Source organism: Littorina saxatilis, linkage group LG12, assembly GCF_037325665.1.
Source record: "Littorina saxatilis isolate snail1 linkage group LG12, US_GU_Lsax_2.0, whole genome shotgun sequence".
Classification (NCBI taxonomy): domain Eukaryota; kingdom Metazoa; phylum Mollusca; class Gastropoda; order Littorinimorpha; family Littorinidae; genus Littorina; species Littorina saxatilis.
This window is the reverse complement of record NC_090256.1, coordinates 63,307,532-63,325,831: the sequence shown is the minus strand read 5'-3', so window position 1 is coordinate 63,325,831 and position 18,300 is coordinate 63,307,532. Positions and strand designations below refer to the sequence as shown.

The 18,300-nt window shown below is 42.1% G+C and overlaps 1 protein-coding gene and 1 long non-coding RNA gene across 2 annotated transcripts in view; one reads left to right on the top strand and one right to left on the bottom strand.

Moving 5' to 3' along the window:
* The first annotated feature begins 1,786 nt into the window (after window positions 1-1,786).
* On the top strand, window positions 1,787-3,743 carry LOC138982523 (uncharacterized). The gene is made up of 2 exons (XR_011460886.1): window positions 1,787-3,022; window positions 3,303-3,743. It is a non-coding gene; the product is annotated as an uncharacterized lncRNA (long non-coding RNA).
* A 7,849-nt stretch (window positions 3,744-11,592) lies between these two features.
* LOC138982522 (acid sphingomyelinase-like phosphodiesterase 3b) overlaps window positions 11,593-18,300 on the bottom strand; it is a 30,555-nt gene continuing 23,847 nt past the window's right edge. The window contains exons 7-8 of the mRNA XM_070355827.1: window positions 14,457-14,557; window positions 11,593-12,861 (exon numbers count right to left, since the gene is read on the bottom strand). Of these exons, the coding sequence (XP_070211928.1) occupies window positions 12,660-12,861; window positions 14,457-14,557 (303 nt within the window). The 3' untranslated portion in view covers window positions 11,593-12,659. The remainder of the gene's footprint in view (window positions 12,862-14,456; window positions 14,558-18,300) is intronic.

Below are 18,300 nucleotides of genomic sequence, written 5' to 3'. Positions count from 1 at the left end.
GAGCAACAAAAAAAACTGAAACCAAACTAAAGGCAAATTCGGCAGATGGTCCTTATTATAGGAACCGTTCCATATTACGTGCCTTTCTCTTTTTGTTATCCTCATGTCTTTCATAGTCACCCCAACAAGTTTGAAAACGGCCCCGATACTTAAAGCAAGCACGCACAGTCTCGTCCGAATCAACACATCCTTCATTACTGGCAGTAAGCCAGTGTCTAGCCGAAATCCATTATTTCTCAATTCAACAAATCAGTGCTCGCTGGTCGTAACAGTATCATCAATCACCAGTTTCAGGCGTTTTAGTTGAATTGTGCCCATTGCGGCCGTGTAAAGTTCAAGTGCTGCAATAATCAAATTTAATGGGGACACAAATGTTAAAAGCAATGGCCTGAAGCCGTATCATTATAGTCTGAGTTATTCACATATCGAAGGTATCATTTATTTGATTTTGGAAGACGATCGTGTCTACTACATAGACAAAAAGAGGAGAATGTTAAAGGAAATGGCATGAAGCCGTGTTATTATAGTCTGAATTGTTCACATATTGCCTCGAAAGGATCATTGATTTGAGAAGCATATCGTGTCGACTACATAGAAAAAGGGAATGTTTCGGGACTTGAAGAAGTGTGACCTTGTATACGAGGTTTAGAGAAGAAGATATGTTTATACGCATATCATGTTATTATCCATTGATCTCATTGTTATTTGTAATTCTATGAATACAATTGTTTAAACCAAACTGAGAAGCCAATGCGATTTGGCGTTTTCAATGGTTTTGAGTTTCATTCATACTTACGGCTGAACTAACCGTTCAATTATTTTCTCACCCAGCAATGATATGTCACATGTATTTCAGTGGGACCTGTCTGTAAAGTCCTCCCAAGGGTCCAACTAAAAGTGGTCCTCAAAGACAGGTGGTCGTTATGAAAAGGTGTATTATACAGTAAAGAACCTCGTCAGGGGTGGTCACAATAAGCAGGTGGTCGTTAATAAGAGATGATCCCCAGGTCAAATTGGACTGCATTTCAATTTTTTTTTTTTTTTTTTTTTTTTTATTTTTTTTGCTTAACGCCCAGCCGACCACGAAGGGCCATATCAGGGCGGTGCTGCTTTGACATATAACGTGCGCCACACACAAGACAGAAGTCGCAGCACAGGCTTCATGTCTCACCCAGTCACATTATTCTGACACCGGACCAACCAGTCCTAGCACTAACCCCATAATGCCAGACGCCAGGCGGAGCAGCCACTAGATTGCCAATTTTAAAGTCTTAGGTATGACCCGGCCGGGGTTCGAACCCACGACCTCCCGATCACGGGGCGGACGCCTTACCATGAGGCCAACCGTGCCGGTCTGCATTTAATAATAAATAATAATAATAATACGAATATTTATAACGCGCACATATCTCACCAACAGGCGACTCAAGGCGCACATACACTCATTCACACTGTTACGAAGCGGTTTACTCGTATCTGGGGTAATGTGTATTGTTGTAAATAGAATAGACTATAGCGATGGTCAGACATTGGAAAGGGCTATAGGCTGCATACCGTCGCGTTGACCGCAGTTGAACTTTTGTGTAACTGACAAGGTTTTTCACGTGCAAGTAATGCAGACGACAGCTCACTGGCAATGTCATAGCAAGAACGACTTTGTAAAATCAGTCGCCGTCAAGGAGCCAAGCTCGACTCATGTTTTTCGTAACACGTTAGCAGACGAGCTCCTGTTTTAGGTATCTGACTGAAGAAGGATGAAGACTGACGAACTTTCCTCAAACAATGGTTGCGGTGTCGTGAGGACTGGTGCATCCTTGTCAGTCGTCTGAAGGACTTACAGCCATACCAACATCTTGAAAGCCGAAAGATGGCAGTAGGGTAACGTACAGTAGAATACCTATTCGTCTTACCTGTTAAGCTGCTTTGTTTGAGCCAAAAGGTGTCTGCGTCTTGGACTGTAGAGTTTCTTGCGGTGTTGTCGGCCTAGAGTACTGGTCGAAGCCCGGAAATGATTTTGTGATGTAAAAAGCTTTGTAAACTAATAATAATTAGTCTTGGCAGTGTCAAGATCCATTTAACACCAGGTTTTTGCGTGTGTGAGTGCGTGTGCGCTTGTGCCTTGTAAGCTACGGTAGCGGACAACTATTCAGATTACATTCAAGCCTGTAAACAAATACTAAATTTATAGAGTGGTGTAGAGGCATTTATGATTGTCTAGAAACCGGCCAATAAAGGACCATAACATCTGGCGCAATAAGGGCTATACCACTCCATAACAAATGGCGCCCAATAGTGTTTGTTTGTTTGACCCTTTAGCAGTATTGTTTCTATCTCAAGGCACGTGCGCTTACACGGGTGTGAATGATTGTTTTGTTTGTCCTGTTTATCCAGTAACATTTTCAGATTTGATTTGATTTTTGATTTGATGTGTTGACTGGCATATTCTTGCAAGGCCAAGGTCTTACTCGAGTTTCGTTCATGATAATTTTTTTAAACAGCTTCTGAACATAACCCCAGTGTATAATTCTTTTGACTTTTTGGATAATCTCTGATCGAGATTCAGAAAATTTCATCGTTTTTTCAACAATTCATTTTCTTTTGAGGAAAGGGGGTGATGTTACGAAGCGGTTTACTCGTATCTGGGGTAATGTGTATTGTTGTAAATAGAATAGACTATAGCGATGGTCAGACATTGGAAAGGGCTATAGGCTGCATACCGTCGCGTTGACCGCAGTTGAACTTTTGTGTAACTGACAAGGTTTTTCACGTGCAAGTAATGCAGACGACAGCTCACTGGCAATGTCATAGCAAGAACGACTTTGTAAAATCAGTCGCCGTCAAGGAGCCAAGCTCGACTCATGTTTTTCGTAACACGTTAGCAGACGGGCTCCTGTTTTAGGTATCTGACTGAAGAAGGATGAAGACTGACGAACTTTCCCTATCAGTCTACGTGATATCTTCCATTTTCATATTCATGCCAGGCCGGCGACTGTACTAAATGTTGGCTTTACACTCTTTTGAGGTATGTTTGAAACCGGTTATATTTTCATGTCATGTTGTCGTATGTGAGAAGAGTGACTGGTTCTGTGTTTAACGTTATTGTGTAGGCCTAAGCTATTGTGCTACACTGCTTAAACATGTGAGGGTTTTACGTAACGTTTTCTTGGCTTTAGAAAACAGGAATTAACGTGTAAATAATTATATTGGCTCATGCAGCTTAATATGTTGGACGAGTGAGTATTTTTATTGTGCGAGTGAAAGAAACTAAAGACAAGTTGATTTATGGACTATAAACTTTACAGTGTTCCAACTGGAGGGTTTCATCGACGGAGGCTGAACTGAACTGGTGACTGCGGCTTGGTGTACATGACCATGGCATGGAGAGCTGGCAGAGTTCTACAGGTAGCCGCCGAGACGGACTGGAAGGATCAAGGACTACGTCAAGCAATGGTTGCGGTGTCGTGAGGACTGGTGCATCCTTGTCAGTCGTCTGAAGGACTTACAGCCATACCAACATCTTGAAAGCCGAAAGATGGCAGTAGGGTAACGTACAGTAGAATACCTATTCGTCTTACCTGTTAAGCTGCTTTGTTTGAGCCAAAAGGTGTCTGCGTCTTGGACTGTAGAGTTTCTTGCGGTGTTGTCGGCCTAGAGTACTGGTCGAAGCCCGGAAATGATTTTGTGATGTAAAAAGCTTTGTAAACTAATAATAATTAGTCTTGGCAGTGTCAAGATCCATTTAACACCAGGTTTTTGCGTGTGTGAGTGCGTGTGCGCTTGTGCCTTGTAAGCTACGGTAGCGGACAACTATTCAGATTACATTCAAGCCTGTAAACAAATACTAAATTTATAGAGTGGTGTAGAGGCATTTATGATTGTCTAGAAACCGGCCAATAAAGGACCATAACATCTGGCGCAATAAGGGCTATACCACTCCATAACACACACACACGGAGACTTAAAGTCACTAGCACACACACACCATCAATAACATTGTGGTAAACAGTACGTGAATTTAAGGAGTTTCAGGCACATGGAGCCTGTATTTTTAAGTGCAAGAAATGTGGAGAGAAAAAAAGTGTCGTGTGTCTAAATAAGCTCTTCAAATTGACTCAAGCGCGTCAACACGCCCTTTCTTATTTGAGCGAATACAGTCGTTGTCCCGGGACGAAGGCCAACGACTTGACGAGAGCTGAAGTGGAGATCGACTGGCAGCGATTGAATTTGTGCAGAGGAGTAATGGTGGAATGGCTGGCTTTAAGCTCGTTAGGCAGTCTGCACACGAGCTTCGAGTTCCCATTTCTCTTTTCTGCTTCCACCGCAAATTGCTTGCTGGCCCAAAGCTCACAATTTTCAAGTAGTGGCAGAAGAGGAGGCCAAGTGAGTGGGTGAAGGATATTGTGTGTGTTTGTGTGTGTGTGTGTGTGTGTGTGTGTGTTTGTATGCATGGGTGTTTGTATGTGTGTTTGTATGCATGTGTGTGTGTGTGTGTGTGTGTGCGTGTGTGTGTATGTGCGTGCGTGCGTCCATGTGTTTTTGGGGGGCTGTCTGTGTCTACGTGCGCGTCTGCATGAAAGAGATAGACGGACAGACAGACAGACAGAGAGAGAGAGGGAGAGACATAGACAGACAGACAGACAGATTGACAGAGAGACAGAGAAGTAGAGAGAGAGAGAGAGAGAGAGAGAGAGAGAGAGAGAGAGAGAGAGAGAGAGAGATGTATCTTGCTACCACTAAAATTCCCAGTCTGTCCATATTTTCTATCTATATCACTTTCTGTCTGCCTGTCTGCGTTCGACCGTGTGTCAGTGTTTCATGTTTTTTGTTTGTGATGCCCCAACTTCCCAACCGTGGGCGAAGTTCACTGCCCCTTGGAAAGTTACGCGACATATTGATAACTGTTTACTTCCCCTTAAAGGTGGTCGTCTACATTTTTGCTTTTTTTCAATAATCTTATGGTTAGATTTCGCTAAAAAGTTATGTCAGATGATGAATGAACCATGGGGAAAAAAGTTATAGAAAAAAAAATATATGTAAAAAAGGATTTTATTTTTGGGTAGCGTGACTCACGCTTCCAATATTTTGTTTTCTGTTTGCTGAGAACATGTGCTTTAAAGGTCTTTGTCTACATTTGACCATTAAAATGCAGAGTCTATTATCAACAAATATCAACAATACACCCCCTTTCGATAAAGAAAGACGAAGCCAGTGTAGCCGTTTGAAAATTCATTGTAGTATTCCAGCGTAGTACTCATAGTAGGATATCCTTATTTGGAAAATGCCAAGCGCAAAACTCCTCTCAAATCCCGTGCATTTCGTGCGTTTAAAAAAAGCGTGGACAGCGCTCCAGTGTCAAACAGTTGCTGCACTTGTTTGGGCGTAGCTATAAGCATAGTGACATGAATTTGATTGGTCAGTATTTTTAGGCAAAGCACATGTTCTCAGCAAACAGAAAACAAAATATTGGAAGCGTGAGTCACGCGACCCAAAAATAAAATCTTTTTTTCCATATATATTTTTTTTCTATAATTTTTTTCCCCATGGTTTATTCATCATTTGACATAATTTTGTATCGAAATCTAACCATAAGATTATTGAAAAAAAGCAAAAATGTAGACGACCACCTTTAACTGAAGTTGCACTCGCGATCGGCGATACTCAAGTATGTACGTATCTCAATCACTCGATGATTTACCTGATTAAACAGCAATTCACATGATTACCTGCTAACCGTAAAAAGTTCAGGTTCCTGTGATTGTGAATGTGTGTCCAGACGGTTTATTTAGCGTTTGGTCTGCTCCGCAAGAATGTCTACTCTGAAGCTTCCGTTTGTCTACGTCCATCAATCCCATTTGGTCTATTTCATAAATGCGCGCACGCGCGCGCGCGTGTGTGTGTGTGTGTGTGTGTGTGTGATTGCCTGCTTGCCTGTCTGCCTGTCTGTCCGTCTGTCTGTCTGTGCATGTCCTGTCTGCCAGTCTCTCTCTCTCTCTCTCTCTCTCTCTCTCTCTCTCTCTCTCTCTCTCTCTCTCTCTCTCTCTCTATCTATCTATCTTTCTCACACACACACACACACACTCACACACACACACACACACACACACACACACACACTCACACACACACACACACACACTTAAACACACACACACACTCACATACATTCACACACACACACACACACACACACACACACACACACACACACACACTAAAAAAAAAATATCGGGACACAGCCCCACTTTGCGAACAGACATTTTGGGAGAAGACCGAAGGAGAATTAAAAACTTGAGGAATAGACCCAATGCCAATGGGATGGTTACTGTCTAGACAGCCATCGACGGCCCAGTGGTTAGTGCGTCGCACTCTCGCTGTCCGGCCTAACAGTATAGACGTGTGATCAACAAGAAGACGAAAAATATGAGAAAATCGGGTCTTAAAAAGGAGGTGGTCTTAAAATGGGGGTCATTTTACCGAGGTTATGAACAGAAAGTCTGAGAAAAACAGGTTTTAAAAAGGAGGGAGTCTTAAATTGGGGGGTCTTAAAAGGGGGTTCCATTGTATCTTCATTCCGGGTTCGATCCACTGTCGGAGCATACTAGTTTCTTTCAGACAATTTTACATGTGCTGATTCATTAAAGGCATTCTCATTGGATAAGAGGTTCATCCCTTCACTTGGTCACATACCAAAAATGAACAGCCTGGGAATTTTGTGTTGGGTTCATTTCGTAAAAGCCACTATAGTGCCTTTTTGATAAATTAATTCATTAAAAAAATTAAATTCGCCAAAGCAAGCAGTCAGGGTATTGGATTTTGTCACAAGTGAATGAAATACTACAAGTTCCACATCCCTGTCCATTGGTGCTATCGACGCCCGTTTTTAACCGCTTGCTTCCCTTTATAAAATAAACCGTCCATTGATCGTCGTTCTCCCGAACTAACTCCTTAGTATGTCGTCGAGAATAGAGGATTTTGGGTATTTTTCATGCAATGACGTCTGCGCTTTTCGGCGATTGGTCAATGCATTTCGTATCAATAATGTCGGTCACGCTTGAAATTATCGCTACTTCATATTGCTTTCCAAACGTATACGAAGTGACCGGGAGCGTAGGGTCAGTTATGAACTGAATTCGCCCCGAACAGTGAAATATAGAGAACAGTACACAAACACGAACGGAGAGACTCGGAAACTCGAGTCAGTCATCGCGGGCCACGCTCGAGAACTCAAGTGTAATATTTGAAGTTAAAATCTCCCTCGCCTAAAGTGCGACAGATTACCTCAGTTGGTAACGCGCTCGATCATGCGCTAGTCCTTACTTTTGTGGTCCCGGTACGGGTTCGATTCGCTTCTACGGCAATTTTTTTTCTGAACTCGTAATTCTTGTACTTTATTCATTTGCTTCATTCCGAACGTTTTGGATTATGAAATGAATCGAAATAATAATTAAAAAAATTATAATGTGAACACTGATAATGTCTTAGATTTGATTATTCTTTTAGGAAAATATTATATTTATAAATGTAAACTTCAGGGCTCAGTTCCGCTTTTGAGTGTTTTTTTGAAAATATTAAAACAAAGATATTATATTGAAAAGAAATAGATTTTTATCAGGAATAGAAATTTTGAATTTTTGTCCGAGTGGTTACCCTATGCAAATATATGTTAGGTTATTGACCAAGGCGAAGTGTCCATTTCAGCTTCACTTTTTCCACAGTTTAAAATTGTAGGTTTTTATAATGTGACAGGGAGGCTACCGCTCCTTTCACAGCAGACTCTGCACCCGAGTTGTTGGCCTTTAAAAGTCAACACCCGTGGATTGTGGAAATCTGTTTGTGATGGGGTCTGGTGGTTTCCGATTGTCTGTATGTTCATGGAAACCTTCGGGTTTGCATAACAGTTTTTATAGGGCTAAGAAATTAGCCCTAACATTTTCAATCCTGTTTGATTGCACTTCGCTTCCCGAGGTGATCGTAGTGTTTCGGCACTCGGTTACATCTGGCGCTTGCGAGCAGGGATGGGACTCGGCATGATATGTTCAGGTAATGGCATAATATGACCACTGAACATTTTCGTGCTGTTCCCATTCTGCGAACTTGGGATGGACAGTGGTCCCCCGGTTCGGAACTTCGGGACGAAGTTCATTTCAAACGGGGGTGATTGTGACAGGGAGGCTACCGCTCCTTTCACAGCAGACTCTGCACCCGAGTTGTTGGCCTTCAGTAAAAGTCAACACCCGTGGATTGTGGAAATCTGTTTGTGATGGGGTCAGGTGGTTTCCGATTGTCTGTATGTTCATAGAAACCTTCGGGTTTGCATAACAGTTTTTATAGGGCTAAGAAATTAGCCCTAACATTTTCAATCCTGTTTGATTGCACTTCGCATCCCGAGGTGATCGTAGTGTTTCGGCACTCGGTTACATCAAGACTTTAGGCAAGAGTGTCTGTATGTCTTATGTCTGTCTGCTTGTCTTATCCTCTTATCTGTCTGTCACCCTGTCCAATCTTATGGGTGCAGGGGTGTCTTGTATTTTAGTGACTTTTGATTATTGTTGAGTGGAACTTCAAGAAGAATCTATTATTTGTATTAAAATCTAAGAGTATACATTATAAATGATATCACCACCATTACCCTCTCTCTCTCTCTCTCTCTCTCTCTCTCTCTCTCTCTCTCTCTCTCTCTCTCTTTCTTTCTTTCTTTATATCAGTATTGTAATCTGCATGTTATGTTATGCTCCGGCCTTACTTGTAGGCGAACGGTATGTTATATGTCCGTCTGTCTGTTATGTCCTAATGTTGTGTATCTATATATATATATATGTCTTGTATACTTGCCATTTACATAATTATTTATTATAAATGTTGAAGGATGAATAATGATACATTGTAGACGGATGCATGTTATTGATTGAAAAGCCCCACAATGATGTGCTTGGCAACTACAAAAACAAAACACACACAAAAACAAAAAATTGCATTTATATTGAATACTTCCAGCGGGACAATATCCCCAGCGACCGCGGCCGAATTACCCAATCATTTGTTTTTTCTTTAGTAACATCCCTGTTCATTAGCTCTGTCGACGCCCGTTTTTAACCGCTTGCTTTCCTTACTTTTCAGAGGGGGAGGCACGGCAGTGTGATTCATTCAAGTAATCCCTTGAAAACGCTTTTAAGATGTGCAAGTACTTTCTTTTACCTTGCTGGACCTTCGATATTTACTACAGGTGCTTTGAAATTTCAATTGTAGTCTTTCGACACACTTCTTCATTCCTTATACCTTTATTTTCTAAACGTGAATCTCATGCCTGAACCATTCGATCACTCAATTCAATTCAATTCAATTCAACTTAACTGTATCATCTCAATCTCAAAAAATTACATTGGTGGCGCATAAACATGAAGACAAGCGGACGACTCAAACATAGCATTAAAATAAATGTACGATTCTAATACAACCAACAGTCTCGATAAATACAAATAATCTGCCCGAGAGGCTTTAAAGGCTTTATTTGCACACAATTCAGAAAGAACAAAAACCGCAATGATCTTGATCTCTCGCACACGGGACACCGGCTTCCCAACGCACTGAAAAGACAGAGTTGGTCGTTATGTGCGTTGAATGATGCTTTGTTATTCCTAATTCACGGCAAATCGAAGCTGATCGGCAATTACATACATCGGATGCAGCCTTCCACGCTATGTGTGTTGTCGGGGTTCTGCGGTTTTCAGAATAGCCGGCGTGATTACGTGATTTGTGTGTCTGGAAGCTACTGGAAATAGAAACGATCAGGCGCCATTATGGATAATGGCTGTACCGAGACCACCGGAAGGGGAAACAGTCTCGGTGTCCCAGTTCTGCAGCGTCTGGTGTGTTTTTCTCAAAGCGTCTGTCTTTTTGGCTCACGTAAGTGTAGCCAATGCGATGCTAACTTTTGTCTGTCTGTGCGTGCGTGCGTTCGTGCGTGCGTGCGTGCGTATGTATGTATGTCTGTGGTAGAAACTTTAACATTTCGTCATTTGAAGACGTCACATTATGACGTAAGAGGGTTAGACGTCACGCGAAGGAATTACTGAAAGTCTCGGTCATTCAGTTTTATTTTGAGCGGGCCGAGACTAGTTGGCAGTCGTGTCCCTGTAAGTAGGCTACATGCAGACAGACAGATCTAGATCTAGTGACTAGTGTCTCACTTTCTTGCACAGTGTCACCTATGCTTACTGTGTGTGTGTGTATGTGTGACGGAGTGATTGAGTTTGTGTTACTGTTTGTCGATTTCTTACGTGAGCCTTGAAGGCTTCGCCTCTTGTTTGTCTGTTGTTTGGTGCGACCTATTGTGATGACTGCTATTGATATTGGGTGATGTTGTTTTCGAGCTTATAAAATAGTGCTTGGTTGGTCTCTGGCCATTACTAGCCACTAGTGACTTTTGACATAACTATAGAACAATGTACTGATCAAAAGTAAAGAATCAATTTTTTTATATTACTTTGCTATTATCACGGGTTGATATTGCTGTTATTATTATAATGTATTATTATTGTTTTAAGTGTGTAAATGTGTGTACGTTGAAGGCAAACCTGACGCAGACAAATTCTCTTGGCCATCGCGTAGTACAATCGTAGCTGAGCAAGCGTTATTTCGCTGGGTAAGCAATAAGTAACGGCCAGTAACTAGTGCACAGCCGCGTGTATAGTAGGGCATTTCCTAATACGCTATAGCCGTACGATACCTGGCGATAGGTGCCACGATGCTGGACCCTGTGACGTCAGTCTCCAACAATGGGAAGACGGCACAGGGCCCAAGCTTACTTAATCTAGGGAGATAGGGAAGACAAAAGAACTGACTGCCGAGAATTCTTAGAGGACGGAGCAAGAGACCAGACCAGAGAAAATAGAGCTAGGGAAATAGAGTTACTACTTAGAATAAGTTAGCATAGAGACAAGTGATAGCTAGGATACGACAGTTGAAGTACAGTGCCAACAGAACCGTCTGCATCAGGTAAGCAAGTACGCACGTTGTTTCCCCTTTTGTGTCAAAGTTGTACCCCAAATAAAAAGAAGAAATTGTTGCTCTTGGTTTCGTTTGCATTCTTAAGATTGTTCGTACCTTGTTCTTTGTCTCCATTATAAAGATATGTCTGTCCTCTCAAAACTCATCAAGCCAAGCGAGTAAAATAATTATGGACATCCAAGTTCGATATATCCACACACAAAGCCAGTCGCAAGGCTTGCTTTTCCGCTTCCCTTCAGCATGTTACGATTCGTTGGTGTAGTAAAGCAAAACTGAAGACCGTCACGTACAACTACAGAATATAAAGTGTGAGCACTTGTTCGTGTGTAAAAATTCTCGCTAGCGCCCGCGCGCGCGCGCCCGCGTGTGTGTGTGTGACACGCACATACACACACACACACACACACACACACACACACACACACACACAAACATACACACACGCGCACGCGCGCACTCACACTGTGACACTCACTCTGTTATGTTTATATCACACACACACACACACACATACACACACACACACTCTTTCTCTCTCTCATGAGCTGAACGCTCATTTTGACAGTAGAACAACAAATACTAACAAATGATTTGTTCTTCTTCTTTTTCCGAATATGATTACATTTCATTTAAAGAATACATTTTGAGATGGGCACGAGACAATCACAAAGAGTTGCACGCAAACAACAGGCGCCAGACACTTTCACAGTAGCTCTTAATGCTTGGCCATGTTCTTGTCTGTGTATTGATAACTGCACGGACCAGAGAGCACGAGGCTACTCAGTGTATGTGTAGGTTTATCAGGCGCCTGTACTCAAAGGAACAGTTTTAAAATCATTACAACAGAATTAACATTACAAGACTATTTATAACAACAGATTTGAGTACAAGATTATTTATTACAAACGAATTCTTTACAAGAATTATGTTAGGATTGAACACATTCAAAGTGATACGACAACGTTGGTGAATCACAAACTCATTATATGAAAATGATATGCCTAGGTTATGTAAATAATTTCTCCAAAGACTATGCTGAAGAAAGCTCTGGTTATTCGGGTGCATTTTCATGAGCCACGCTGAAAGTTGATACCGCACATATGGCCCAGGTGGCCATCATTGTCAGAACTGCTTTCTACCAAGGATTTGCACATTTGTATTCATGAGGCTGCGTACGTAAATGATATGAGAAACATGTTTGTCGCATTATGCAATTGAGCTTCATCTACACATACAAGACTGCTACACACCCACCAACGCATTACACACACGCAAATCTATGAAAAGATAAATGCATATTTCTGATTACAATCTTTGTAAGTCGCGTTACAGTTAAAAGAATAAAAGGCAATAATCTTTAAGGATAATTAGCCTTCTACAACCAAATAAGCCATCAATTACAAAAACAATTCGCCTAAAGAAAGCCGCATAAGTATCAGTACATAACAATTAATGTAACTCCAAAGTTAACAAAACATTCGATTTGGATTTGCTGTTGAGTTTCCTACTTTCTTTCTTATGATCTTTGTCTAAATTTGTTTCATTTAACGGTTGTTTTGATATCTATCTGGCGAACACTCGTCCGCTTTTTGCCAGATAGGCAAATTTCATTCTTCAAAATCAATCTTTCAGCCAGAGAAACTGACCACAGGTCAATTTCCCATCAAGGTCAGCAAAGCCAGTAGGACAGTGATCAAAAGTCCAGAAGCGGAAATGGAAACGGCGGAACCCACATAGCCTTCCACGCATGCGTCGAATTCGGCAAACGTATAGTGCCGGAAGCCACAAAGGAAGCGACTCTTGCACGTCCGATCACAAGTTATGTCCCCTTGGTTAGCGCCCCCTGTCGTGAATCTGTCAGACAAAAACAAGAAAAAATAGAAGAGGGAGGGGGAGGGGGAGGGGGGGGGAGAGTACATTTGAGATAAGGTGGAGGGGGGGGGGGGGGTAGAGTACATTTGAGATAAGGTAAATAAATCGACAAGAACACTCGAGGAAAATACAAACAAGGTGGACGTTTAAACAAAGTAGGCCTAATCGAATTTCTTTTGGTTTTTAAAAACAACATTTTATTCAGAATTTCTTCGCATGAACAGTTCAAAACACTCAGCTAGGACACGCACTCAAGCAAATGCTTATATCATGTGACCAGAACAATACTAAATTACACACATTTTCGTAATGGTGGACATAACAACAATAAACCAGAAGAACAAATTGAAAGAATGAGGATGGGGAACTAAATAGGAGCAGAAGAATCTACAGAAGAGAAAAAAGAAAAGGGAGGGGGAGGGGGGAGAAAGTACAAACGACCACAAGGAGAGACTAGGACAAAAGCGCATGGGAAGAGAGCATCAAGTCTAAGACATGCAACATGTAAATTCAAGTAAATGTAACAATTTCTTTTGACAGCCGCGTATTAATCACTCACCTCCGCAGGTACACTTGACAGAGAGATTAGGATTTGATTAAACTGTGGCATAAAAACACCTTTTTTGGGTGTTAAAAAAAACTGACTAAAAAATGAATAAATGGGTTGCACATCTTGTTTCAGTGGATATTAAAAATATTAGTCTGTGTTCGCGGTCACGGAAAAGCTTGCTGGACTGGAGCTCGCATTTTTCATGATGCGCTTACTTCCACAAAATATTCTCCATATTCACTTAACTCGGCGTGTAATCTCTTTATAAAATGTCATAAAGGTACATGTATCCTGAAGGAACAAAATCAATGTTGCAGGCATTTGAATGAAAGTGCGTGTGAGTCCTCGTACAGCCACGACTGGCAGTGAACGGTTAAAGAGAGGAAACAGCACAATCTTTGCAATAAAACAGACACGATTTAGCGGAGAATGTCTTACAGGAGCGACAAAGTGCACCGGCAATTGTGTAGTTAAGTAAGAGTTGTGGGAAGAACTCGTGACAATCAGGCGTTAGCGCAGCTTGACCGGACAAACGACACACAACTGATGGGAATGTTGATAATCCATCTAAATTTCTTTCTTTCTGTCTTTATTTGGTGTTTAACGTCGTTTTCAACCGGTTATATCGCGACGGATCCATCTAAATGTCCTTTGTAAAACTCTCGTGTGAGTAAGAGAAAGAGGGAGGGAGAGAGAGAGAGAGTGAGAGAGCATGTGTATGTGTGTGTGTACGTGTGTTTGTACGTGTGTGTGTGTGTGTGTGTGTGTGTGTGTCTGTCTGTCTGTCTGTCTGTCTGTGTGCGTGCCTGTGTGTCAGTGTGTCTGTCTGTGTGTGTGTGCCTGCGTGTGTGTGTGTATGTGTGTCTGTCTGTCTGTGTGTGTGTATGTGTGTGTGTGCGTGCCTCTGTGTGTGTGTGTGTGTGTGTGTGTGTGCGTGTGCGTGCCTGTGTGTGTGTGTGTGTGTGCGTGCGTGCGTGACCACCCAGAAAGAGTTATTCCAAAACGTCGTCTGTTAAGACATACTGACCTGAAGTAGTCGTCCAACAATTTGTCCCCCTCTGACCCATTGGCCATACGAGTGACCAGCATCTCTAGCGAAGCGGCACTGATGTCAGGGACGTTGTAGTGCTGAAATAGACAGAACACAGAATACAGAATATTTAACTGCCCTTTGGGAATTCGTTTTCACAGATGCGGTTTCCACTCAATTCACGCCAACCAAGCCACCAACCGCTCAACAAATTGATGAGGAAAACATGAGCTTGAAAATTGACATGGAACAAAGGTTTTAAAAATGAATAATCAGCAGAAAGACAGTTGTGAAGGGGAAGTGGTAGAAGGAGAAGTTTTGTCAACTCTAAAGCGTATGAATCATGGTTCTGCGCCTGGAATTGATGGATTAACAGTTGAGTTTTATAAGTTTTTTTGGAGGTGCCGGTATATACTTGCTTCTTTTAACTCTGCTTTTAAGAATGGAACTCTATCTAATTCACAGTGTAAAGCGGCAATTACACTGATTCATAAAGAGAAGGATTTATCAAGAAATGATTTAAAGTGTTGGAGACCTATTTCACTGACAATACAGATTATAAGTTATTAGCAAAATGTTTAGCACTTCGGCTCTCTGGTGTTGAATGAGGATCAAGTTGGGTATATAAAAGGTAGACGTGTCTCAACCTTATTGCGATTAGTTGATGATGTTTTAGAACATGCAGATTTACATAATAAGCCTGGATTGATGGTGTCAATTGACTTTGTTCATGCATTTGATTGTATTTCCAAAGAGTTTATGTTGAAGATGTTTGAAAAATTTGGTTTTGGAATTGATTTTGTGAAATGGGTTGATGTTTTGATGATTATTGTGGTTGGTTATCTGACATTTTTAATATTGATTCAGGAATAAGGCAAGGTTGTCTTTTTTCCGCACTAGCCTTCGTATTAGCAGTTGAATTGTTAGCAATCAAAATTCGAGAGGCCAAAAATATTAAGGGTTTGTCATTGTGGAACAACGGAGATATGGATAAAGTTTTGAAAGTATTGTTGTACGCTGATGATGTTACATTGTTTATGCAAGATGAACATGACATGTTCCAAGCCCTGGCTTTGATTGATAAATGTTCGGAAATATCAGGTTTGAACATAAATCACCAAAAATCTAGACTAATGTGGTTTGGGTCACGGAAGAACTGTAGGAATGAGTGTTGCGGTTTTGCATGTACAGACAAAATGAAATTATGGGTGTATATTTCTGTAATTACATGCGTGCGTCAAAAGTGAGAGAGAATTGGGAAGAGAGAGTGAATGTTGCGAAAAGGCTCATCTGCGTGTGGGAGAAAAGGAATTTGAGCATTATTGGTAAAGTCTGTGTATTTAAAACGTTTATTCTGCCACATTTTCTCTATATAATGCAGGCGCTGATTGTTCCAGACGACGTTCTAACTGAAATTAATAGGTTAATGTTTCGCTTCGTGTGGCGCAAAAAAGACTGCAACAGAAAGGCATTTGAAAAGGTGAAAAGAACTGTTTTATGTAACGAAGTTAAGCAAGGTGGATTGAATATGATTGATTTGCGACAGATGCAGTGTTCCTTTTTGCTAAGCTGGGTTGTGAACCTAACTCTGTCAAATGAAGACCAGAAATGGTCATGGCTCCCAAAAGCACTGTTTTTCCGTTTTGGGAGTCGCTTAGAATGTTTTTTGCGAACATTAATAGCAAACCATTAAAAGGATTGGACAGTATTAAATCGGAATTTTGGTCCGCTGTGTTGAAGGCATGGCTTAATAATAATCAAGTCGATAATGGTAATTCTGTATTGGGTTTGTTGTGGAACAACAAAGATATAATTTGTCAAGGTAACCCACTCTTTTTTGCAGATTGGATTAAAAGTGGTATAACATATGATAACGGTTTGTTCAAAAGTGTATAACTGGAGATGGCCTACGTGACTGCAGCACACAAAAAAACTATATAAAAAAAAGAACAGAGCCGGCGGTAGGAAGACCGTGCAGATATCATCCAACTTTTCGTGCAAAGCGGCGGGGTAAGCGACGGTCGAACTGACCTAATTCACACGACATAGTCTGCCAACGGGCCTTTCACTGAGTCGGGTTGCACAGTGAGCTTTGCCGTGTGTTTTGCATCTCACAAAATAGGCATTCCTAAAATGTTCCACTCTCGACAGTTATCCGCATAGGTCAGTGGTATAGCGCTGCGCTGCGGTTCCTGAAGTCGCTGGTTCGAGCCCCGCCAATGCTATCATTTTTTATGAATCATGCGCGCTTTTCCTGTTCTGTTTATAAAATATGCTTTTTTTGCGCACACACGCACACACACACACTTTCTTTTCTTTATTTGGTGTTTAACGTCGTTTTCAACCATTCAAGGTTATATCGCGACGGACACACACACACGCAACCACACACACACACACACACACCACACACACACACACACACACACACACACATACACACACACACACACACGCACACCATCCATACGTATTACTGTATACTCCGACACCATTTGAACAAGCGAACCACAACGACACTTATCCCTTCCAATTCCTTAACTCCAGATTTACTGATTACTCCTTCACATCCCCCATATTTGTTCACCAAGCCTCCCCCCCCCCCCCTCCCCCCCCCCCCTCCCCCCTTAAAAAAAGGTATGTTGCCAACCCTTCCATATCACTTGATACGCCGACACCATTTCATCAAGCCGAACCACAACGCCATAGATCCCCTTCAACTCCTTGGCTTCAGATTTACAGACCTCTTCTTCACATCGCACACACTTGACGAAAGCCGAATCGATGGCTGAGTGACTCTGATCGTCCTATGCACACACGTGGCCAGCCTACGACGCGGCCATCAACAAAAAGCTTACACTCGATCATGATGTACGTGTCATCACGAACACATGCTTTCCTTTGCTTGGCCTCGATCCCTCCTCCACCCTTCTCAATCTGCACGTCTTCAGTACCATCCATTGAAGTGTTCTAAGTGTTTAGGTACTTGTACGTTGGTGGGAGATTGCACATCTATTGGCTCTCTTCTTCGGGGGTGAAGCTCCGTATTATTACAATTGATAATTTTCTTAGTGGATTCCGCATCATCATCATCATCATCATCATCATCATCATCATCATCATCATCGTCGTCGTCGTCATCATCATCATCATCATCATCATCATCATCGTCGTCATGCTTGGTGAGATGAGCTGGATTCTTTGCCAGTGCCTTTTACAAAAGTATTTCTTTGAGAGAAAAAAGCCACTGTGCACCAGGAGCACACAGGCTGTACATTTTCGGAATGTGACCAAGTGGAACCTCTTCCTCTTCTTCTGCGTTCGTGGGCTGAAACTCCCACGTACACTCGTGTTTTTGCACGAGGGGAATTTTACGTGTATGACTGTTTTTAACCCCGCCGTTAAGGCAGCCATACGCCGCTTTCGGAGCGGGAAGCATACTGGGTATGTTCGTGTTTCTATAACCCACCGAACTCTGGCATGGATTACAGGATATTTTCCGTGCGCACTTGGTCTTGTGCTTGCGTGTACACACGAAGGGGGATAAGCCACTAGCAGGTCTGCACATAATTGACCTGGGAGATCGAAAAAACCTCCACACTTAACCCACCTGGCGGCCGCGGCCGGGATTCGAACCCTCGACCTTCCGATTAAGAGGCCGACGTCTTACCACTTTGCCACAGCGCCCGTCACCAAGAGAAAATGTAAGTTTTACGCCCTCACGGCAAAGCCATTGGGGGCATGTTACACGGGAAAACCCGGCTTTGTATGAAAGGACGTCACCAAGTGGAGCGATGGCGGTCTTATCCCATGTTCTTCTTCTTCTTCGGCGTTCCAGGAT